The sequence below is a fragment of the Ictalurus punctatus genome, chromosome 21 (assembly GCF_001660625.3).
Source record: "Ictalurus punctatus breed USDA103 chromosome 21, Coco_2.0, whole genome shotgun sequence".
NCBI classification, from domain to species: Eukaryota; Metazoa; Chordata; class Actinopteri; order Siluriformes; family Ictaluridae; genus Ictalurus; species Ictalurus punctatus.
This window is the reverse complement of record NC_030436.2, coordinates 3760001-3780317: the sequence shown is the minus strand read 5'-3', so window position 1 is coordinate 3780317 and position 20317 is coordinate 3760001. Positions and strand designations below refer to the sequence as shown.

Sequence of the window (20317 nt, the reverse complement as noted above, 5' to 3'; positions counted from 1 at the left end):
CGTGCACTTTGACACCATTAGCTGCAAGACCTACTTGCAGATCCTGTGATGAAATTTTGGGGTTCTTGGAGACTTCTTTTTTGCATCAGACAGCCAGTCCTGGACAAATTGGCAGACGTTTGAAATCCACTCCATTGGTAGATTATTTTCCATACAGTGGAATGATGTATTTCAAATAATTTGAAGATCTTTTTAGATCCCTTGCCAGACTCCGGCACGATGACACCACACACCTTAACAGCAAAGTGAACACCAGACACTAGATACGAGAGAGGTATAAATAAGACAAGTTCCACTCACTGGCACCCAATCTTGAAGACCTGCTTCTAATTTTATGGATTTGAAGGCGTGTACTTACTTTTTTCTATATGACTGATCTGTTTCTTTTTTGTTCATTTAAATTGTGAAAATTACTACAAAATGCCAGTTTTATGTGCTATTTGATAATCACCTTTATTAATAGGCACCGTTTCAAAGAGGATCAACTGTTTGCTTGTCCAAATATGTACAAAAAAAAAAAGCCTACAATTTCCATGGGGTGTACGTATTACTTTCACAATAATACGTATATGCTGTCACAATACTTGAACAAGAAGCATACAGGACATTCAGGTAATCTTTTTAAATTTTTAATTTTTTTTTATTTCATTCTAGGATCTCAAACAACTAATATCTGCCTCAGTTTTAAATAAATAACTCAAACAACATGGATAAACTACTGTATCAGCTTTTGAGAAACACTAATTGGTAGTAGAGGGACGTTTCTACCTGACTATACCTTCGAGCCTTGTGTGCACATGATGGTACAGACTTAAACCTTTTCTAGTATTGACATCAACAGCATGTAGTTCGATCTAAACGGTCCTAAAAACTGCCAATATGTTTCTCAAAGATAGAGTTGTTGTGTCTGTGTAAATGGATCTAAGTGCAACAATTACAGTATATATATTTTTAAAAATAATACACGATACTTGTTTAACACTCACACTACTTGAGTGTGTTTATGGTGTGCCAGCAGGTTTTTGCAGTCCTTTTTTTTCTTTTATTATTTGACGGCTAATTTTCTTTGGACATATTAAAAATCTGTTCAATCCTGCAAAATTCTAAACACACCTCAGGAAAATATAGCAGCTTACACAAACAATACATGTGCCTTTAAATATTTTCATGATAAACATAGTGTAATATACCACAAAAAATGTACCACAGGTAAAAAGTAGTTTTGTTTTTTTTTTTTTTTAAGAAAACCATGTCGAGCCATAAACAGGGAAATGTTTACCAGTGAGTACATTTTTATTGCCCGGATTACATACACAGTTACCAAAGTTATGAAACCATGGCTTGCCGTGGTCGGCCTACAGGTCTGCGAGTGTGTGTAAGCTGAAGAGATCAGGGTGATGCTGATGTCCCACTTTCTTCTCCGGCGCCAGAGAGCTGCATGAAGAGTTCGCCCAGGTCGTTGACCTCGTCTTCGTACTGTGGAACCGCACGATGCTCTCGTTCCTCGATGAAATCCCACAGACGTACAGAATTCAAGAACTTGACAGAAACAGAAAGCAAAAATAAAGAAATAATTATTACTACATTAATCGGTCTCATCTCTTTAATATACAGCACAGCCTGACACATCTCGGACAGAACTCTGCCGCCTCGTTTTTAATTTGCCTCTTTTATAAAGATATTTAGTTCATTACGTTGAGCAGGTTTTGCGATCCTAGCTTTATGATTTTATAAGCAACTGGTGCAATTAGGATGGTCCTGTTTGCTGGAAATTGCACACCAAATACACATTAACAACCTTCTTAGCTAGAGAACAGTGAAGGTTAAATTTGCTAATCACAACTTTTCATCCTTAATCAGGGAAAGGACTGAAAACTATGGACTAAATAGATGTCATGTCGCCATTGTCACAGTGTGAGATGAACACAGAAGAGGTAAGTAACAGTCCTTTCCACTGCTCGCTACTGCATTTATACACACACAGCGTGAGCATGGGGCAGCATGATTCTTGCCCCAACAGGCCTTTATTAACTATTTACTGGTTCAAAATGTGAGCAACAATAGCTCCATTGGTGCTAAATGTGGCAGTGAGCATTCACGCCACATGACTGCGAAACATCTAGAAAGGCTTAAATATTACTCTATGAAACCTTGCCTTATATCTGTAAAACAAACATTTTTGGTCACTCAAAAGAAGTAAATAATACTTCAGCAAAACTTATAAAAAGGTATAGACTTCTGAATGATGTCTTGATGAAAATGAACATTTGTTGAACAGCTGATATACAGTATACAGCTGGGCTCTGCCCCACCTGCTCCTATGGATGAACCACCGCTGTCCCAAATGTACATGATGAGCCACAAAAAGCTTTGGTGTCTTGTCAATTATGTTTTGCACTGAAGATAATAATAATAATAACAACAACAACTTGTAGACACCAGTTAAAGGTCCCTGAAGTGCAGCGTTATTCGACGTGTTGACAATTTCCATTAAAACAGGAAGACGGGGTAAGACATACTGAGTGGCTCCTCCCCCCTTTTAAATAGCCAATTGCGTTTAGCTTACCTCACGGGCTATGTTAAACCCGGGCTAAGCCGCACTTGAGAAAGAATTGAAAGAGAACAAATTCAAGCTGTTTCCTTCTTAGGACTGGAAAACTGAATAAAACGAGCACGTTCCAACAGCCAAAGACACATTTACGACCCATGCTTGCTGATATGATTTCTCTCGCTCGACAACGGCAACTGCGGCGATTTTCATATAAGGAGCGGGACGCTTCAGATTCTAGAGAGCATTTGATTGGACAGAAAATCTGATGAGAAGCTGAAGTGCAGAATCAACAAAACTGTTGATCCGTACTGATGGTAGAGAGAGACTGTACATTTTGAATGCATACATCTTCTAAATGCGAATATTATCAATGCTTTGGAGCACACTAGCTGCTTAGAACATTCGTACTAAAAGCCACAAAACTTCCCTTTTGATTTCACGGGGACTTTGAGCACTCTGCAAACTGCATGTTTAAATCATTTGAGGTGACTGGAGAATGTGTTATCTGATGTTTGAAAGATTTGATACAGAGCGGTTTTGATTTGACATTGGAGATGGGAATGAAGCCACGATGCCTTCACTAGGACCGGCAGCTTCCATCATGCCTGTTATTCTTAGCTCAGGCCTGAGGCTCGAGTGAACCAGACGTGTATCAGCACACCGAGTCACTTAAATAAGTGCAATAAAACAGCGTTAGAAAGGAAGCACCAAGCTTCACCTTGTAAATCATTCCCACTCGTTTTAAAGCACACTATTTTAAACCATCTATTTAGGTTGGATATAAAATTGGATTGGATGCTTCGAGTGCTTTTATACTCTACACTACTTCAGAACCCTGATATCATGGACACCATAAATGCAAAAATGTCCACGACTCTCATACACCACCTAAAATCAAAGGAACGAGCTGTGACTGACTGAGTACTGATTCTAGTGTTCTTTCACACTAACTGTTTAACTGCTTCACACTGAGGAGATGTTGTGGCCTGTTTTAGTGTTTAGATGAAACACTTTGCATTCCCTTGTGCTTTGTGTATTGACTCATTTGATTTGAGTCGCTTGGAAGGGGTTCAGACGACCATCTGTGTCAGAATAGGCTGCGGTAATGATACAGATGTAACATTTACGGCTAGACCGATATATCGGTCAGCCGAGAAAACCGGCTGAATTCGTAAAGCAAATGTCTCCTCATGGACTACGTCGCCATATCATCGATTACACACATTTTTATGTGGAGCGTCTGTCGTACCTGTCGTACAAGTCCCTGTGCGAGTCGTTACTATATAAAAGATAATGAATTAGAACAAGAGCATTAATATAACCCTTGCAGAGGGCTTTATTGGCAGACCTGCAGTTGTAGAAGATTAATCAGCATCTTCTGACCAATCAGAATTGAGCATTAAACAGTGCAGTCTGTTAATTTGTCTATGAAAACACCATTCATGAATGCAATGCTAGTTTGAAGTAATAAACATGCACAGCACTAGGGGGCGCTTACTACTCACCGAATGCAGTTCATTTGTAAAGTGCAATTGAGCGCTCTCGGCCATGACATGCGCAGTGAACTTCTGCCCTGATTTGAGAATTACGTAACTGTTTCCATGTGCTTATTTCAGTACGTAGGTTGTTTTATATGCGAGTCTGAGAAATCCCATGTTCATCAGTAAAGCACTGTTTAACTAATACTACTGTGAATAATGTAGTTAGTAGTGTTTAATTAGAAGTGTTACCCGAACGTTTCCTTCTGAGCTGAGCTGCTTTCGAGGCTTGTCCGGTTCAGCCCGTGTTCCATCGGGGTAGGCGTGCATGTAGAAACATTTCCCTCCGAACGGACACGTTCCTCTTCCCTGGTCAAAATACTTGCATGGTTTTTTACTGCGAAACACATGGAGCAGTTTCAGTGGGGAGAAAGCATTACACCAAGCAAGTGTAAATACACACATTTAAAAAAAACCAAAATAATAATAATAATAATAATAATAATAATAATAATAATAAAAAATGCCCACTGGGGGAATGATGATGATAAACCTATGACAGGAAAAAACCCAACCTGGACTCTGCTAGCCCTAGCTTCTTCAGCAAAGGATATTTTTCAATTATTTAGTGCTTCAGCAAGATCAAAAGCAGTTCATAACCTGCACTGTAGGGTAGCCTATAGCAGACTTCTAAGGACTGGCCTGTTAACCTTTGACATTTCACTTGGAAATCACTCGATGTTGCTGAGGATGGCCCCACATGGACAGCCAAGGTTCAATAAGATTTCTGAGGATGGCACCACTTAAAAACCATGATGTCGTCTTTGGATGGCACCTGATACGAACAGCCTTTCAGTCAATTCTCCATCACTGAACAGTTCATAACTTCAACAACACAGACTTCATGTGAAAACTAGAATGGATTTCCTGGTTACACAGCTGCACTTTTTGACCATGTAATGCACAGTTACAGAAGGGAATTAATGATTAGTCATCACCCAGATGAGGATGGGTTGCCTTTTGAATTGGGTTCCTCTCGAGGTTTCTTCCTCGTCTCGTCTCAGAGAGTTTTTCCTTGCTACTGTCACCTCTGGCTTGCTTATTAAGGATAAATATATAAACTGAAAATGTATATCCTGAACTTATATGTTTCTGTAAAGCTGCTTTGTGATAATGCCCATTGTTAAAAGCGCTATACAAATAAAGCTGAATTGAATCGAATTCATGGGGCTGCACGTCATGTCATTTACACTTCACCACACAAAAGTTTAACTAAAACATCACTGTGGGACTCCCGAGTGGCACAACAGAAAAGCATTTGCCCCATCACTCAGAGATGATGGAAAAAAAACAACAACAAAACTAACAAACCCTGCACTGTGACTATACCTGGGCAATATTATGAAATAATATTGATATTGTGGTACATTATAATTACATTATAAAATAATCACAGGTATTATTGTATACTTTATAAAAATTTTTTTAATAACAATTACAAACTGATCTTTATAAAATATCTTGCAAATATTTGACGTTAAACATTTTTTGTCGCCATTAAACCAGAATATTTAACTAAATGTTTTCCCCTGTTTTTTTTTTTTTTTTTTTGCTAATTTTGTTTTGTTGGCAGTTACCTAGAAACCAACCTATTGTGTTTCTTAGAACATACGTGGAAAATTTCTTCAGGTTAAGATATGATATTTTTGTCCTATTTCCTACCACTAATTGAGACAGTTCTGGTGTGAAAAGAAAGAACCTAATTAAAGAACCGGATAACAGTAGATGTGAAAGTTTTCTGAAGGAAGTGGGGTGACTTGTGTTGGGCCTCAGTAACATATTACCTTGAACTTCAAAAGTCATTTACATATTTTATAAAGCGATCAGTTGTTCAAAAATCTTTATGTCAAAAATGTATTTGTGGCACTGTGGCCTGTTACAGAAAGTTTGTTGCACATGCAAATAGAGAAATGAAGTGAAAGTGCACTCAATGGTGTGTGCAACCTTTCAGAGAATATTAAACTACAATAAAAAAAATCTAACTCGAGGTATCGCATATTTCTGTGGCAGGACACACATTCTACAATACCACTGTTTTACCCTACCTAATAGTGAGCATATGTAGTGAAGAGGAGGCAATTTGGGATTCACAGTATCTCACAAAAGTCAGTACACCCCTCACATTTTTGTAAATATTTGATAACTTTTCATGTGACAGCACTGAAGAAATGACACTGCTACAATGTAAAGTAATGAGTGTACAGCTTGTGTAACAGTGTAAATTTACCGTCCCCTCAAAATAACTCAACTCACAGCCATTAATGTCTAAACCGCTGGCAACAAAAGTGAGTACACCCCTAAGTGAAAATGTCCACATTGGGCCCAGTTAGCCATTTTCCCTCCCCGGTGTCATGTGACTTGTTAGTGTTACAAGGTCTCAGGTGCGAATGGGGAGCAGGTGTGTTAAATTTGGTGTCATCGCTCTCACACTCCCTCATACTGGTCACTGGAAGTTTAACATTACACCTCATGGCAAAGAACTCTCTGAGGATCTGAAAAAAAGAATTGTTGCTCTACATAAAGATGGCCTATTTTCAAAAATGTGAGGGGTGTACTCAGTTTTGTGAGATACTGTAAAGATGAAGCACCAATGGCAAGAAAAACAAAAACAAATCTGAAACATGACATTTATTAGCGTGCAACCTCATAAAGGTGCTAAAATGGGCAAATGGAAAGAATATTTAACTTTGGCAAACAGACACTATGCAGCAACTGATAATTGCTGTTCATCATTCTAGCTACTGTGTTTTTTTTGTTGTCTGACTCAAGTGGCAACTCATAAATATTCTGTGACCATGGCGTCTGATCAAGTGATAGTCTGCGGTATTTATAGCTCCACACAAATGTCAATGTTTGGTACACTTGGTACTCTGGTAACAAGAAGATAATAAAACTCAGCAAGGGTGCTTAGTTACAGCACATGTTGGATCACAGATTCCTTACCTTACTGTACTCCACTGTCCAGTGGGAAGGCACTATTGTAGTCATGAAAAATGAGGATTACGCTTTTAGTTTCTCACCTGACTCCAGATTTGAACTCTTCAATGAGACGATTCTTTTCCTCCTGATCTTCCACCCAGTACATGCTGGGAATAACGAACTCGGACACCACTCGGCATTCTGGACAAGACCTGCACATCACACCAAGCATGAGCTTTACACTATGATGATAACTAGAGCTCGACCGTTTGATCGGTTTTGCCGAGATATATACATACATACACACACACACACACACACATATATATTATATATATATATATATATATATATATATATAAATAATATATAAACACACACACACACACACACACACACTCTCTCATACACACATACGTATATACAGAGCTTTACTTCATTTTTAAAAGTACAGTACATTTTCATGGTACAGTCAGTACTGTTGATTTGTTTAATAAAGTTCAGCAACTTTTTACTTTGTTATATTTTCACTCAGTATTAATATAAAAAACTACAATATTAAAAACTAAAACTATTTTTAACATTAAAAATTGGTTATCAGCAGGTACTGCGCAACTTCGTTATCGGTATCAGTAAAAGCCAATATCGGTCGATCGCTTACAGTAACAGCAATAAAATGATTCTTTAAATAGTTAACCATGCTGATTTACTTCTTTTGCGTCATTAGAATCAACAACAACAAAAAACAACAGCAATAATAATAATAATAATAATAATAATAATTCATACTTTGAAGAACCGTCTTAAGGTTTGCACTCAAAATAAATCCTACAAATAAATAAACGGAAATTACTGCAAAATATGAAATGCTAGGTAATTAGTATTAATTAATGCTAGGTTTGTTTACATTTCCAACTCCGGTTTATTTAAAATAATTTTTTCTGGTTAGTGGTAACTAGTCGAATCCATGAAAGTGTAGTAAAGTTAGTAGCCAATGATGGCTGTCGAATGTCTTCCAATCGTTTTAAGCAGTGGCTCAAGCAAAAAGTGAACACAAAGAAAAAGTGCAAATAAAAAAAAAATCTATAAATTCCTGAGCTTTGTCGAAAATATGTAAATATATATGTAATAAATAAATATGTAAGACCTTGCATGTGTATCATACTGCCTTTTTCTCTCACAATCAAGTCCTGAATTTGACTCCATAGCCATTTTTTATGCTAAAAGAAATACGAGTGTATCTAAATCAGATAAGCTTCTGAGGGGACCTGTTCTGAATAAATGCATCTCTCATTTTTATCAGTCTGCCGCTTCATATGGTTCCACTTTGCTTAGGTTCTACATTCCAGAAAGGAGAAGAAAATAAAACAAACAAACTGACATAATGATGAAATGAGAGAATGTTGCCTTGGTGTGGACAGCCTGTCATCCAGCACTTGTACACCAGCAATCATGACTTTCCACTTGGCCTGTACCAGTAACGATCATATTTTTGGAGGTAACTGTGTGGAAAATAACTGGGGGGTAAACTGTTAAACTGAGCAGGGGTGCTGGTGCAGAAAGAGGAAATGGGATTTCCGCCTGTTTTGGGTGTGTGTGTTCAGTACTGAATTTATTTGTGATATGAAAGTAGACACTCAAGGCTTTATTTCTTTTCTTTTTTTAATCTAGCCTACTAGGTTTAAATATTATAATGTTATTGTGGCAGTTGTACACAGTGTTTTACTATCAAAAAAGCTTTCCATTTCTGTACCAATGTTATTGTGGAGCGGTGTGAATTGATTGCCCAGCAGGGGGCTCACACCCCTCCCCTTTCCCATTCCCTTAGCTGCTCAGCAGCAGCTAAACACAGAGTCCCGATACTCTCTACACACAGAAACCCAACAGTGTCCTGACTAATCTTATACCAGACCTGCGGTGATAAAAGTATTCATTCATTTATACTGATTGAAAAAGTCTGCTAAGTCGCTTTCCATTCCACTGGCAGAATAGGATGGAAATGTACTGTGAGAACGGGTTATTGGGGTGAAGGCCTTTTTTTTTTTTTTTTTTAATAGTAACTTTATAAAAGGATGTGGTTAAAAAAACCCTCTCAAATCACTCATTTTTTATTTAACTTTCTATTTAAACACAAATTGTTGCAGTACTAATAGAATAAAGATGAAGAATTCATTTTTTTTTTTTTTTTTTTTTTAAAGGCCTTGGGTCCTTTAATTAACTTGTATTGTTAGATCCGAGGAAAAGGAAGTGTGCATGACTCAGTGCACAACAGTTTCTTTGCACGCTTGTTCCACCTCACCACACTTAGGAATACATTTGTGTAATCATAATTCACAGTACATTGCTCTCATTTTTGACCACGCTTGCTGATACTGCTCTCTATTAAATGCTCTCTATTAAATATTAAAGAACACGAAACTGGTACAAGCCACGCATAGACGTGGGGGTGACTGTGTTTAAAAAAAAAAAAAAAAACTGTCACAAATTACAATGATTTTTTTTAAACATCATTTTTTATTCTGGTTGCAATGTAGTTTGTGTAACCTACTTCAGACCATAGGGTGCTTTTTGTGTAAGTAACTGTTCTACAATATTACTCAATAATTCTGTATATTCCTGCACACACCCGGAAGTTCCCGTCATCATTCACTCAGTTTACAGAATCTCAAAATGGCTTCATATTGATAAGGAGATCATCAGGTTTTGAAAAACTGCCTTGCCTCTAATGATGTTCCTCAGATGGGGTTACTTACTTGATGATCTTGTTGTCAAACTGCTTGGCGCAGCGCCACTGGCGGATGCAGCTGAGGCAGTAGGTGTGGCAGCAGCTGGACAGGATGCCGAAGCGCCGTTCGGACGGAGACGCCTTCTCATACACCACCTCCATGCAGATACTGCACACTTTCTCCTGGCTCTGCTGCACCGCAAACGCCTGCTCCATGTCCTTCTCAAATGCGGTCATACACACCTGCAGAGGAAGAGCATCAATCTCAGATGATCTGATAAATTCAACAACTACAGCTGAGGCCCAAAAATTAAACATACACCTAGACTAAAGATATTGAGTATCAGTTTTTCTCAACCCCACTGATTTCACAGCTTGAGTTTACCGACATAAAAAAGGCCAGACTGAAGTTTGCAGCCTTTTGGAGGAATGTTCTTTGGTCTAATGAGACAAAAAAAAAAGAAAAGAAGAAATGTTTGGCCATAACGATCAGCACTGACTATAGAGGAAAAAGGGTGAGGCTCTTAATCTGAAGAACACCAACCCAACTGTGAAGCATGGGGATGGCAGCATCACGTTGTGGGAGTGTTTTACTGGAACGTGACTGGGGTACTTCAGACAATAGATGGCATCCTGAAGAAGGAGGATTATCTAGAAATACTGAAGCAACATCTTAAGACATCAGCCAGAAAGTTCTGGCAGGAGGAATGAACAAACATTCTGGTATTGTAAGTATTGAGAGAAGTTTGTGGAAGGGCTACCAAGTGATTGGTTCAAGTTCAAACAATTATAAGGCAATGCCACTAAATACTAACATGGTGCATGTAAACCATCAACCCACTGAAAATCTGATGCAGTAACAAAATGCAGAGATAAATCTCTCTTGGTTATTATTTTGAAATGACCTCTTAATTCAGGAAATAAAGTAGATACCCTAATTGACTTAACACAGGAAGCGCATGATAACTTGAAATGTGTGGAGTCCAACCAGGCTATGCAAACCCATGCCATCGACTGTATGGACTGAAGCGGTTTATTTTAAATTTTAACTAAAAGTTTCGCAATACGACGAGTCGTTGTTTCACAAACTGTTAATAAACAGTACAATGATATATTTTAGCTTTGGTAAAAGTTGATTTTAGTGTCTGTAACATTCCCTGCCTCCATGATGCATTTATTTCCATAAATATAATTTATATTGATAATAGATTAGATCAAGATATATTTGGTATATTGAAATAACTTTTATTTACATTTTTATCCACTCAAACCTAATGTCAAAAGTAAAGGGCTAAGACAAAGACAAATAAATATATGATGTGGGACAACAACAACAACAAACACATCAGAAATACACGCTGTCTCTCACCTTCTCATGTGCTGCCCTCTGCACTGGGTCATGCGGGTGCAAGACCTGCAACCTGCAAATTTCACACATGTCGCCATGGAGATACGGACATGTGTCGCCATAGTGACACTGGCCAGCAGCCGCGTAAGGGCAAAGCAAGGCCTGATGGGATAGGTCTGGGTATGGGCTGGCTGTGGCTGAACTCTCCAGCCCTGAGCGGATGGCATCCAGGTAGCTATGAGGTTTGACCTGAGAGATGTCTCTGTAATCCAAGCAATCCAGAAGCTCTGCACTTTCTCCACTGTACGGCTGCCCTCGACTGTCACTGCCTAAAGCTACAACACAAGAGTATAATTATTTCAGAATTATTAAAAACAAATAGTCCAAAAAAGGTCGTCAGGGACAAAATATTTTAATGACATATAGTGATGCTGCTTTAAAAAGTGAATGAGGCAAAATTGGAAAAAAAAAAGAAAAGATATTATATATATATATATTATATTATATTATATATATATATATACACACACACACACACACACACACACACACACACACACAACAATGATCAAAATAGCAGCACATTAAATGAAATGTTTCAGAGATTTGGTCTGGGCTGTCTTAACTCTTTGGTTAGTGAAAAAACCTTCAGCACAACCTCATTCTTCTGCCTTCCTCTCAGCATTACAGTCTGTGTCTCTAAAAGAAGCCCATTTATTACATACACTGCTTAGCCATAAACATTAAAACCACCTGCCTAATATTGTCTACGTCCCCCTTGTGCCGCCAAAACAGCTCTGACCCATTGAAGCATGGACTCCACAAGATCTCTGAAGGTGTGCTGTGGTATCTGGCACCAAGACGTTAGCAGCAGATCCTTTAAGTCCTATAAGTTGCGATGTGGGGCCTCCACGGACCAGACTTGTTTGTCCAGTACATCCCAAAGACGCTCGATCGGATTGAGATCTGGGGAATTTGGAGGCAAATCAACGTCAACACCCTGACCTCTTTGTCATGTTCCTCAAACCATTCCTGAGCAATTTTTGCAGTGTGGCATTTTCCTGCTGAAAGAGGCCACTGCTATTAGGGTGAACCGTTGCCATGAATGGATGTACTTGGTCTGCAACACTGATTATGTTTACATGGACAACAGTAATCTAATCACTGACCTTATTCTGAATAAGACCATACTGTGATTAAGGTGTTTACATGAGTTGCTTTTAGAATATTCATTTCATGTTCCCGTTTTATATGTTATAGAACATAGTTCGATTAAGGTCACACGTCATTACGTCCCCATGCCACGCCGCTCGACGTTCCCGCCAGAATTTCACGTATCGACATACGGTTCGTCTTCGTTATGGGACCGTATACAGTTTTGGGTGTTTTTATTTTTAATTGTAAGAAAACTTCAAGTGCCAGTAATTACTTGTCATGCTATATGTGCAAATACACGCCTGCTTGAAGCCGTGGGCTGCGTCCCAAACTGTGTACTTACCTACTGTATGGTAGCTGAAATATGTGTATTTGCCTACTATATACTGTATTAGGTAAGTACACGGTTTGGGACGCAGTCGTGCTCTCGTTCACCATAAAACGGTTGAGTGCTGCTGTCTGTGTACGTGTCCTGTCGCAAAATGCGGTGAAAACTCCCACACGACGTTAATAGTGTGATTAAGGTGAGTACATGTCTGTAATACACATCGATAACACGACTAAAACAGGAATACTCAAGACGTCTTAATTCGGTTGGTGTTTACTTCGAGTGTGACTTTAGTCGGATTAAGGTCATCAATAATTGCTGTTTACATGCTAGTTTCTAAATCAGAGTATTGTCTTAACCGGGTAAGACTTCTTCCCATTGTGGATCCTGGTGCCATCTCTTCCCCAGGTAAGTGGCACACTCTCTGATGATCCATATGATGTAAAAGAAAACATAACTCATAAGACCAGGCCACCTTCTTCCATTGCTCCATGGTCCAGTTCTGATGCTCACGTTCGTACTGTAGGCATTTTCAGCAGTGGACAGGGGTCAGCATGGACACTCAGTTATGCAGCTCCATACACAGCAAGCTGTCATGCACCGTGTGTACCGTCACCTTTCAATCATAGCCAGCATCAACTTTTTCAGCAGTTTGTGCAACAGTAGCTCTTCTGTGGGATCGGACCAGACAAACAAAGCCTTCGCTCCCCACATGCATCAATGAGCCTTGGGTGCCCCATGACTGTGTCACTGATTCACTGGCTGTCCTTCCTTGGAACACATTTGGTAGGTACAAACCACTGCATACAAGGAACACCCCATAAGACCTGCTGTTTTGGAGATGCTCTGACCCAGCCGTCTAGCCATCACAATTTGTCCTTTGTCAAAGTTGCTCAGATGCTTTGAAATGTTTGCTCATTTTTCCAACTGCTTCCAACACCTCAACTTCAAGAACTGACTGTTCACTTGCTGCCTAATAAATCCCACTGCTTGACAGATGCCATTGTAAAGACATACTCAATGTTATTCACGTCACGTCAAAGTGGATTTAATGTTATGGCTGATCGGTGTATATTTATGTAATCACTACTCACTGAAACAAAAATTAAACTGCTTTCCTTAAAAAAAAAGAAAGAAGAAGGATTGTATTTCATGTAGGAGATGTTAATTAATCAGAATTACAATTTGACATTAACATCTTACTTTCAGGTAAATGTTGTAATAATTAGGTTATGAGAAGTTTTAAGAAAAAGCATCATCTTCCACATACACCAGTTCTTAATAACAGGTCTCAGGAACAAACAAAACAAATGGATATTTCTCTACAAATACAGACTTAGAAAAATATCTCCAATATAATAACGTACACAAATCGAGAGAGAAATTCAGAAACTAATTTCACAAGATACCACAAAGATGAATGATGGTGGAAAAAAACCCCAAAACAAGTACATTGACTGGGTATACCTCTGTCTCTCAGCACGATTGGTTTCTTAGTGATTCTTGTGGCGCTTGGTGGAGGTCCAGGTCCTGTGGAGGGCAAGACGGACGCTCCTGCACTACCGGTTCTGTTCGAGTGATCCATGGGAGGTCCACCTCCACGGCCACCTGGCTTGATGTGGTCGTATCTGAAATAATAATAATAAAAAAAAACAAGCTGTACACAGAGAACATCAGAACGAATCGTATCACACCGAAGTGTAGTGAAGTGTAGTGTAGTATAGAAATCCTCAACCTACAGCAACTTTCTTGGAAATCTTACCTGCACCGGTCACCATAAGCACATACACCTTTCTGATAAAATTTACAAATTGTCGAAGGTTTGCTGGTTGCCAGATCGTGTGAAAACATGCACCTGTTCCCCTCTCGACATACGCCATGAAGGAAATATCTGCAGAGAGAAAGACAGGGAGAGAAGGAAACATGATCCAGTTATAATACAGATGAATACAGGTCTACATTTTTGAAGTTCTCGGACCTAGTTAACCAGGTGTCATCATCACGCAGCACAACTCATTCCAGTCCTCTCCCTATCAGCCATACAGAGCACTACAAAGGCTGTATAAACCGCGCTCTCAGACCCTACGTAGTGCACTCGTATAGGGAGGATGGAGCAATTTGACATTCCTCTGAACAGCTATACCGAACAAATATCTCACAAGCATTGCCTAATGTATTTTAAATCACGTTACGGCGCTGCAAACGACTCGTATACGGTGTGTTCATTGTTGCTAACAAGTCAGAAAATAAACAAAACTATCAGAGAAAACGTCGCTAGCCCGTGAGCTAACACTGCACCATTTTTGTATAACGTCAAAGTCAAACGTGACACTATTCCCGTCGTGTAATACTCGTCTTATATCTATATCTATATAGCTATATCTCCTGAGGATTCACCGAGTTTTACCTGCAGGTGACTTGCTTTGTTGACATGTTTCATTTCATATATACGCAGCTTATATTTTCTTCCTGTTCTCTTACGGTTATTTGTGCGACCTCTGATTACTGCCGACTACAACAGCGAACTCACAGTTGGTTCCGCACTGTTAAAAGCGCAGCGTAGTGTTTGTTGTTTCGTGGCCATCGTGTAATTGCGACATCTGTATTTTACAATGCCTTTTATTTTCGATTTTAACAAAACGAATTGAACTTTTCGGTGTTTTGGTTTCGATACACTGTTTGTGTCGCTACATGTACCGTCCCAAATTCACGTTGTAGGTCCTTGCGCCCTTACGCAAGATGACGTCATCAACGTACAGCATTGGAGTAGGACGGCAGGGTTTAGGGCGCAATTTGGGACAGAGCCGTACACGACGTGATTTTACGTGTCTGTACTGTCCTTCAGTTTTACAAACATATAGCCTGTGTATTCCAGTTAATTCACTATATAGAGCAACACTTGGTGTGGAAGCTACGCCAAAATAGGAAGTATGTATGTGTTTTAAAAAAATAATAAACAAATAAAAGTAAATATTTTTAAACAATGGCTCGTCCGTTCTATGTAGTGCACTATACCTGGCCAGTAGGGGGTCGTTTGGGATACAGCCTGGCTTTAATGGAGAAAACCGTGGTTAAGTTCAGACATTGTGGGAAAGATATTTATAGTTTTTCGAAACTAGATGTCACGTTAAAGCAACAAAATGCATGTAGTGCTGAGAGAAATGTGTGCCCTGTTTGTCGTAATGCTCTGGTTCTTGGGCTTTTAGACGCACCTGTGGCGCTTCCTTCTCCTTTCACAAACGGCCATGAAACTCAGTGCTCGTTTCTTTTAGGCGCAAACGAAGGACCATGGTATTTAGGGTAAGTTCAACCCACAACCTAAACCTTAATTCAGTAAAATGTGGGAGAAATTGTACACTTCTTACGCACACTGCGTTTTTCTTCCGGTTAAGAGAATGGCGCGAGACGGAGTTACATGTTGGACTGTCCGACTCAAAAGGTAAAGAGCGCGTGCTTCATTACCTCCAGTGTTGCCAACTTGTTTCAGGGGAAATTAGCAAATGCATGCTCAAAAAACGCCAGGAGTCGCCGGATGATGTCATGTAGGCTACTGATTTCCATATTTATTGCATCATCACTATTTGGAATATAAAAACGTGTTAGGTGAAGATCTAAAGACACTTAATAGAACAGAGAAGACTAGAGTTTTAAGAGTAGAAAATGATACATGTTACCTTATGTATTATAGAAAGAAGTTGTCTTTTGTTCATGGCAACACAAACTATTTACATATTTTAACAATTCTGTCCAGAGTGCAGACTAAAGCACCAGTGAGAGTGAGTAGTGGTGAGATAAACAGGAAGGATGTTTTGACAGGTGGAATAGCATGCTTTATTACTTATAAATAGTTCCAAAGAAGAGAGTTTAAAAATGAAGAATAAAGAAGTATGTGGGTGGACGAACAATGGTGATCAGTGATTGGTTGTTAGGGGAAAATGGTGATCAGTCATTGGTTGTTAGGGGAAAATGGTGATCAGTGATTGGTTGTTAGGGGAAAATGGTGATCAGTGATTGGTTGTTATGGGGAAAATGGTAACCAGTGATTGGTTGTTAGGGGAAAATGGTGATCAGTCATTGGTTGTTAGGGGAAAATGGTGATCAGTGATTGGTTGTTAGGGGAAAATGGTGATCAGTGATCGGTTGTTAGGGGAAAATGGTGATCAGTCATTGGTTGTTAGGGGAAAATGGTGATCAGTGATTGGTTGTTATGGGGAAAATGGTAACCAGTGATTGGTTGTTAGGGGAAAATGGTGATCAGTCATTGGTTGTTAGGGGAAAATGGTGATCAGTGATTGGTTGTTAGGGGAAAATGGTGATCAGTGATCGGTTGTTAGGGGAAAATGGTGATCAGTCATTGGTTGTTAGGGGAAAATGGTGATCAGTGATCGGTTGTTAGGGGAAAATGGTGATCAGTCATTGGTTGTTAGGGGAAAATGGTGATCAGTCATTGGTTGTTAGGGGAAAATAGTGATCAGTAATCAGGTGTTAGGGGAAAATGGTAACCAGTGATTGGTTGTTAGGGGAACTGCTGTGCTGTTTCACTGCTGTGGATCAAGGCGCATTCCTGTAGATCCTGTAGACCCTGTAGACCCGTTTCTCTGGCACACATTGCTCTGTGCTGCGCGTCGATCCTTCAGCAGATGCATTCATCACCTCCAGCTCTGCCTATATCGTTTCCCGTGCACTCTGCTTTTTCTCCGTGTCAAAGTAATGTTCTTTAAATCGCAGATCTAGTAATGTTGCAATGCAACGATAACCTTCGGCTAGATCGAAAGTGATAGCTGAGCGCCGAACACTGAGGAGAGTGGCGGCATATATTTTCGGCTCATATTTTCAGGCTTTTTCCTCTTTCGAGAAAACAAAAATGCCATTTTCGGTGCATCCTTAAAATGGTGACCTGTGGTTGGTTGTTAGGGGAAAATGGTAATCTGTGATTGGTTGTTGGGAACATATATCAAGTGCATGACAGTCACTAACGTCTAGTCAAATGTGATTAGATTTTACTTTTAAAAAAAAGTCGATAAAAGGGTCTAAAAAGGCACTAAATCCAGCAACAGCTTCTCTAAGTTGGCAACACTGAATTTGACTTTTTTATGGCTATTTACTGTAGTTATGCAAATATCTCATAACCAGCACAGACTTTGACCTTTAGGTTTGGTCTATAACTACACGCTGGCAGGAGTCCAGAGGGATGAACACGGATGGGAGCAGTGTGTGTCCATCCAACTGGTTCCACCGTATAGACAAGACCTAACACAGTTATGGGATAAAGAACTGAACCTTTTTTCATCACTCCCAGTGTGGACTCCAGAACGGTGGGTGAAACTTTTTATTGATCTTCCATCTCTTTAACCGAAATATTTATGTAAAGTAATTTGATGTTTTTTTATGCTTATTGTATATAGATTTTTAATGTTTTCTGTTGCTGCTGTGTCATGCAGATTTCCTAATGAGAGTGATAGACTGATCAATCACTATAAATAATCCAATTACATTTCTTTGTGCTTTTAATTAAACAATAGACATTGTCACAAAGCAGCTTTACAGAAATCCAGATGTAGATTTAGATCCATAATGAGCAAGCCAGAGGTGCCATTGGCAAGGAAAAACTCCCTGTGAAAACATGGGGAAGAAACCTTGAAAGGAACCAGACTCAAAAGGGTACCCATGAACCCATTCTGGTTATATATGCTGTAGATATTAAAACACTGGGATTATAAATAACATCATAGCATACAGTTGTAGAAAAGTAAAGGAAAGCAATAGTAAGTGTGTTGAACGGATATTCATTATGTGCATATTGTGAATAGGAGTCCTGAGATGAATAATGTGCATTTCATCTTCTCTTATTATATGCATATTAGAGCCTGGTTTTTATTTATTTATTTATTTTTGTAGTACATCCGTGTTGTATTGAAATCTTCAGATCATAAATATTCTTTAGTGAAATAAGTAAGGAATAAAATACTCGATGGGGTGTGCTGTCATAGGAAAATAATCAACCAATTTGTCCCTTTTGTAAATTTGACATTTTAACCTGTTTCCCGTCATGAAAATAGCCATGATAGCTGGCATGGCATTAAATTACAAACAAACACGCACGCTCTCAAAAAAAAAAAAAACCCACCACAGCAATTTTCCAACACTAATAAAATTTACGACACATTGTATATTTTTACCATTCTTACTTACATTTAATGTTACGGATCTTCCATGAAAAAGTTCACTCCTGTTATCACTTTTCTTATAACAGCCATAAATAGTCGTTCCCTCACCGAATTCTCTTTTTTCCTCTCTTCCTTGAAACCAAAAATTGCAGGAATAAATGCTAAAGGAACAGACTTAGAAAGTGCTGACACTGGAGACTCCTTCTAAAAATGCTAAATAAAGGTCGCACGGAAAACTTCACCATACCGTTAATTACATGTTTTTAAAAAAAATGAATAAATAAATAATTTAAAAAATCCGGTTATGTTAAGCATCTGCTATACAAGAGCTGGTTAGTAAGTTGTTGTAGTATAGAAACGATAACATGTTAGAACAGACAGAGTGCATTAATATAAACCTGGGCTGCACTATGTTCACAGCTGCTGTTCAAAGAAAATTAACCAACACCTTCTGACCAATCAGAATCGAGCACTCAACAACACTGTGGTATAAAATGAATTAGTATTTACATTTATTGATTTGGATTTCAGCAAGAAATATGTATGTGCACATCGTAACATATTAAGAACAAACAAAAATGTCCGTTTGTGTTTTTTGCTTTTTAAGATTCCAAGAGGAGAGGGAGTTTGGCTCGTGTTGCTATGGCTTCGCCCTGACATTCATTAACCACATGAGATCGCTGGACAGTAAAGCTCCTCTTAGCAGAAATGAGTTCACCAGTGCCCATGTTTTATCCCGAATGAAACGTGCCTCCATGTACATCAGGGTGTATGAAGAAATAGCACAACATGGCTTTTACATTGTTGATAAATAAGGTCTTGTAATTCAGTTGCTCTCGTGTGAACCCAGTCTCGGTTCACAGTTTTAAAATGTACTGTTACTTATGTAGTAAATAATAATGTAATGTCATTTTTGTTATTTGCTAGTAATTTCAGTATGAAATCATTGTTGCCACATGGATCTGTGGTTGGCTTATTATTCATATAATCCACATTGGAAATCGAGAGCATGCTTTTTTTTTTTTTGCCCTTAAAGAAATTAAATATGGTGAAATGACTAGTGTTCTTGTGTTCTTGTTTGGTGGAAGGGGCAGTGATGCTCGTCTGTCCCTCTTACCTTCCTTTAAACTTCTAGTTAGTTGTTGGTTTTCTGTTGAAAGTACATCTGGACGAGGAAATCCAACCTAACGGAACAGAGTCTTTATCAAACCATTGGTAAATGGTAGAGCAAGCATCACATTTGAATACTCTCTCTCCCTAAATGCTACATAACCTTGAATATAATATTGCAAAACAAAAAGAAATCTAAGCATTGATTTAATAAGCATTTCTATTTTATTTGAAATATTATGAAAAATGGCACATTAATACTTATTAAACATTTCGATTTCGTAACTCTGTATGGCGTGTGAGTAAATTGTGGCCATAAAGGGAAGCAATTGGTAGCAGCAATCAAATGATGCCCGATGGGTATTAATGGGCTCGATGTGTTCCAAGAAAATTCCCCACATCATTACGCTGCCAACACCAGGCTGAACTGTTGACCTAAGGCAGGTTGGTTTCATAGATTCATATTGTTGATGCCA

At 38.8% G+C, this 20317-nt stretch overlaps 2 protein-coding genes across 6 annotated transcripts; one reads left to right on the top strand and one right to left on the bottom strand.

The window, feature by feature from the left end:
• Positions 1–613: 613 nt before the first annotated feature.
• On the bottom strand, positions 614–15892 carry mkrn2 (makorin, ring finger protein, 2). 4 transcript variants are annotated; one of them, XM_017450584.2, is made up of 8 exons: positions 15777–15892; positions 14327–14455; positions 14032–14192; positions 11103–11416; positions 9762–9976; positions 7110–7220; positions 4282–4426; positions 614–1539 (listed from the first exon to the last, which is right to left on the bottom strand). In XM_017450584.2, the coding sequence occupies exons 1-8, from the start codon at positions 15809–15811 to the stop codon at positions 1390–1392; spliced, it is 1260 nt and encodes a 419-aa protein (XP_017306073.1). In that variant the 5' UTR covers positions 15812–15892; the 3' UTR covers positions 614–1389. The 4 variants fall into 4 exon arrangements, with proteins under 4 accessions (XP_017306073.1, XP_017306074.1, XP_017306075.1 ...); XM_017450585.2 differs by lacking the exon at positions 15777–15892 and adding an exon at positions 14972–15276; XM_017450586.2 differs by lacking the exon at positions 15777–15892 and adding an exon at positions 15095–15276.
• On the top strand, positions 15573–19788 carry mkrn2os.1 (MKRN2 opposite strand, tandem duplicate 1). Of its 2 annotated transcripts, XM_047149320.2 has the most exons (5): positions 15573–15864; positions 15957–16003; positions 17717–17879; positions 19152–19218; positions 19339–19543. In XM_047149320.2, exons 1-5 carry the CDS (start codon positions 15620–15622, stop codon positions 19396–19398), a joined length of 582 nt encoding a protein of 193 aa, XP_047005276.1. In that variant the 5' UTR covers positions 15573–15619; the 3' UTR covers positions 19399–19543. The 2 variants fall into 2 exon arrangements, with proteins under 2 accessions (XP_047005276.1, XP_017306078.2); XM_017450589.3 differs by lacking the exon at positions 19152–19218 and having other exon boundaries at positions 15577–15864; positions 19339–19788.
• The last annotated feature ends 529 nt before the right edge of the window (positions 19789–20317 follow it).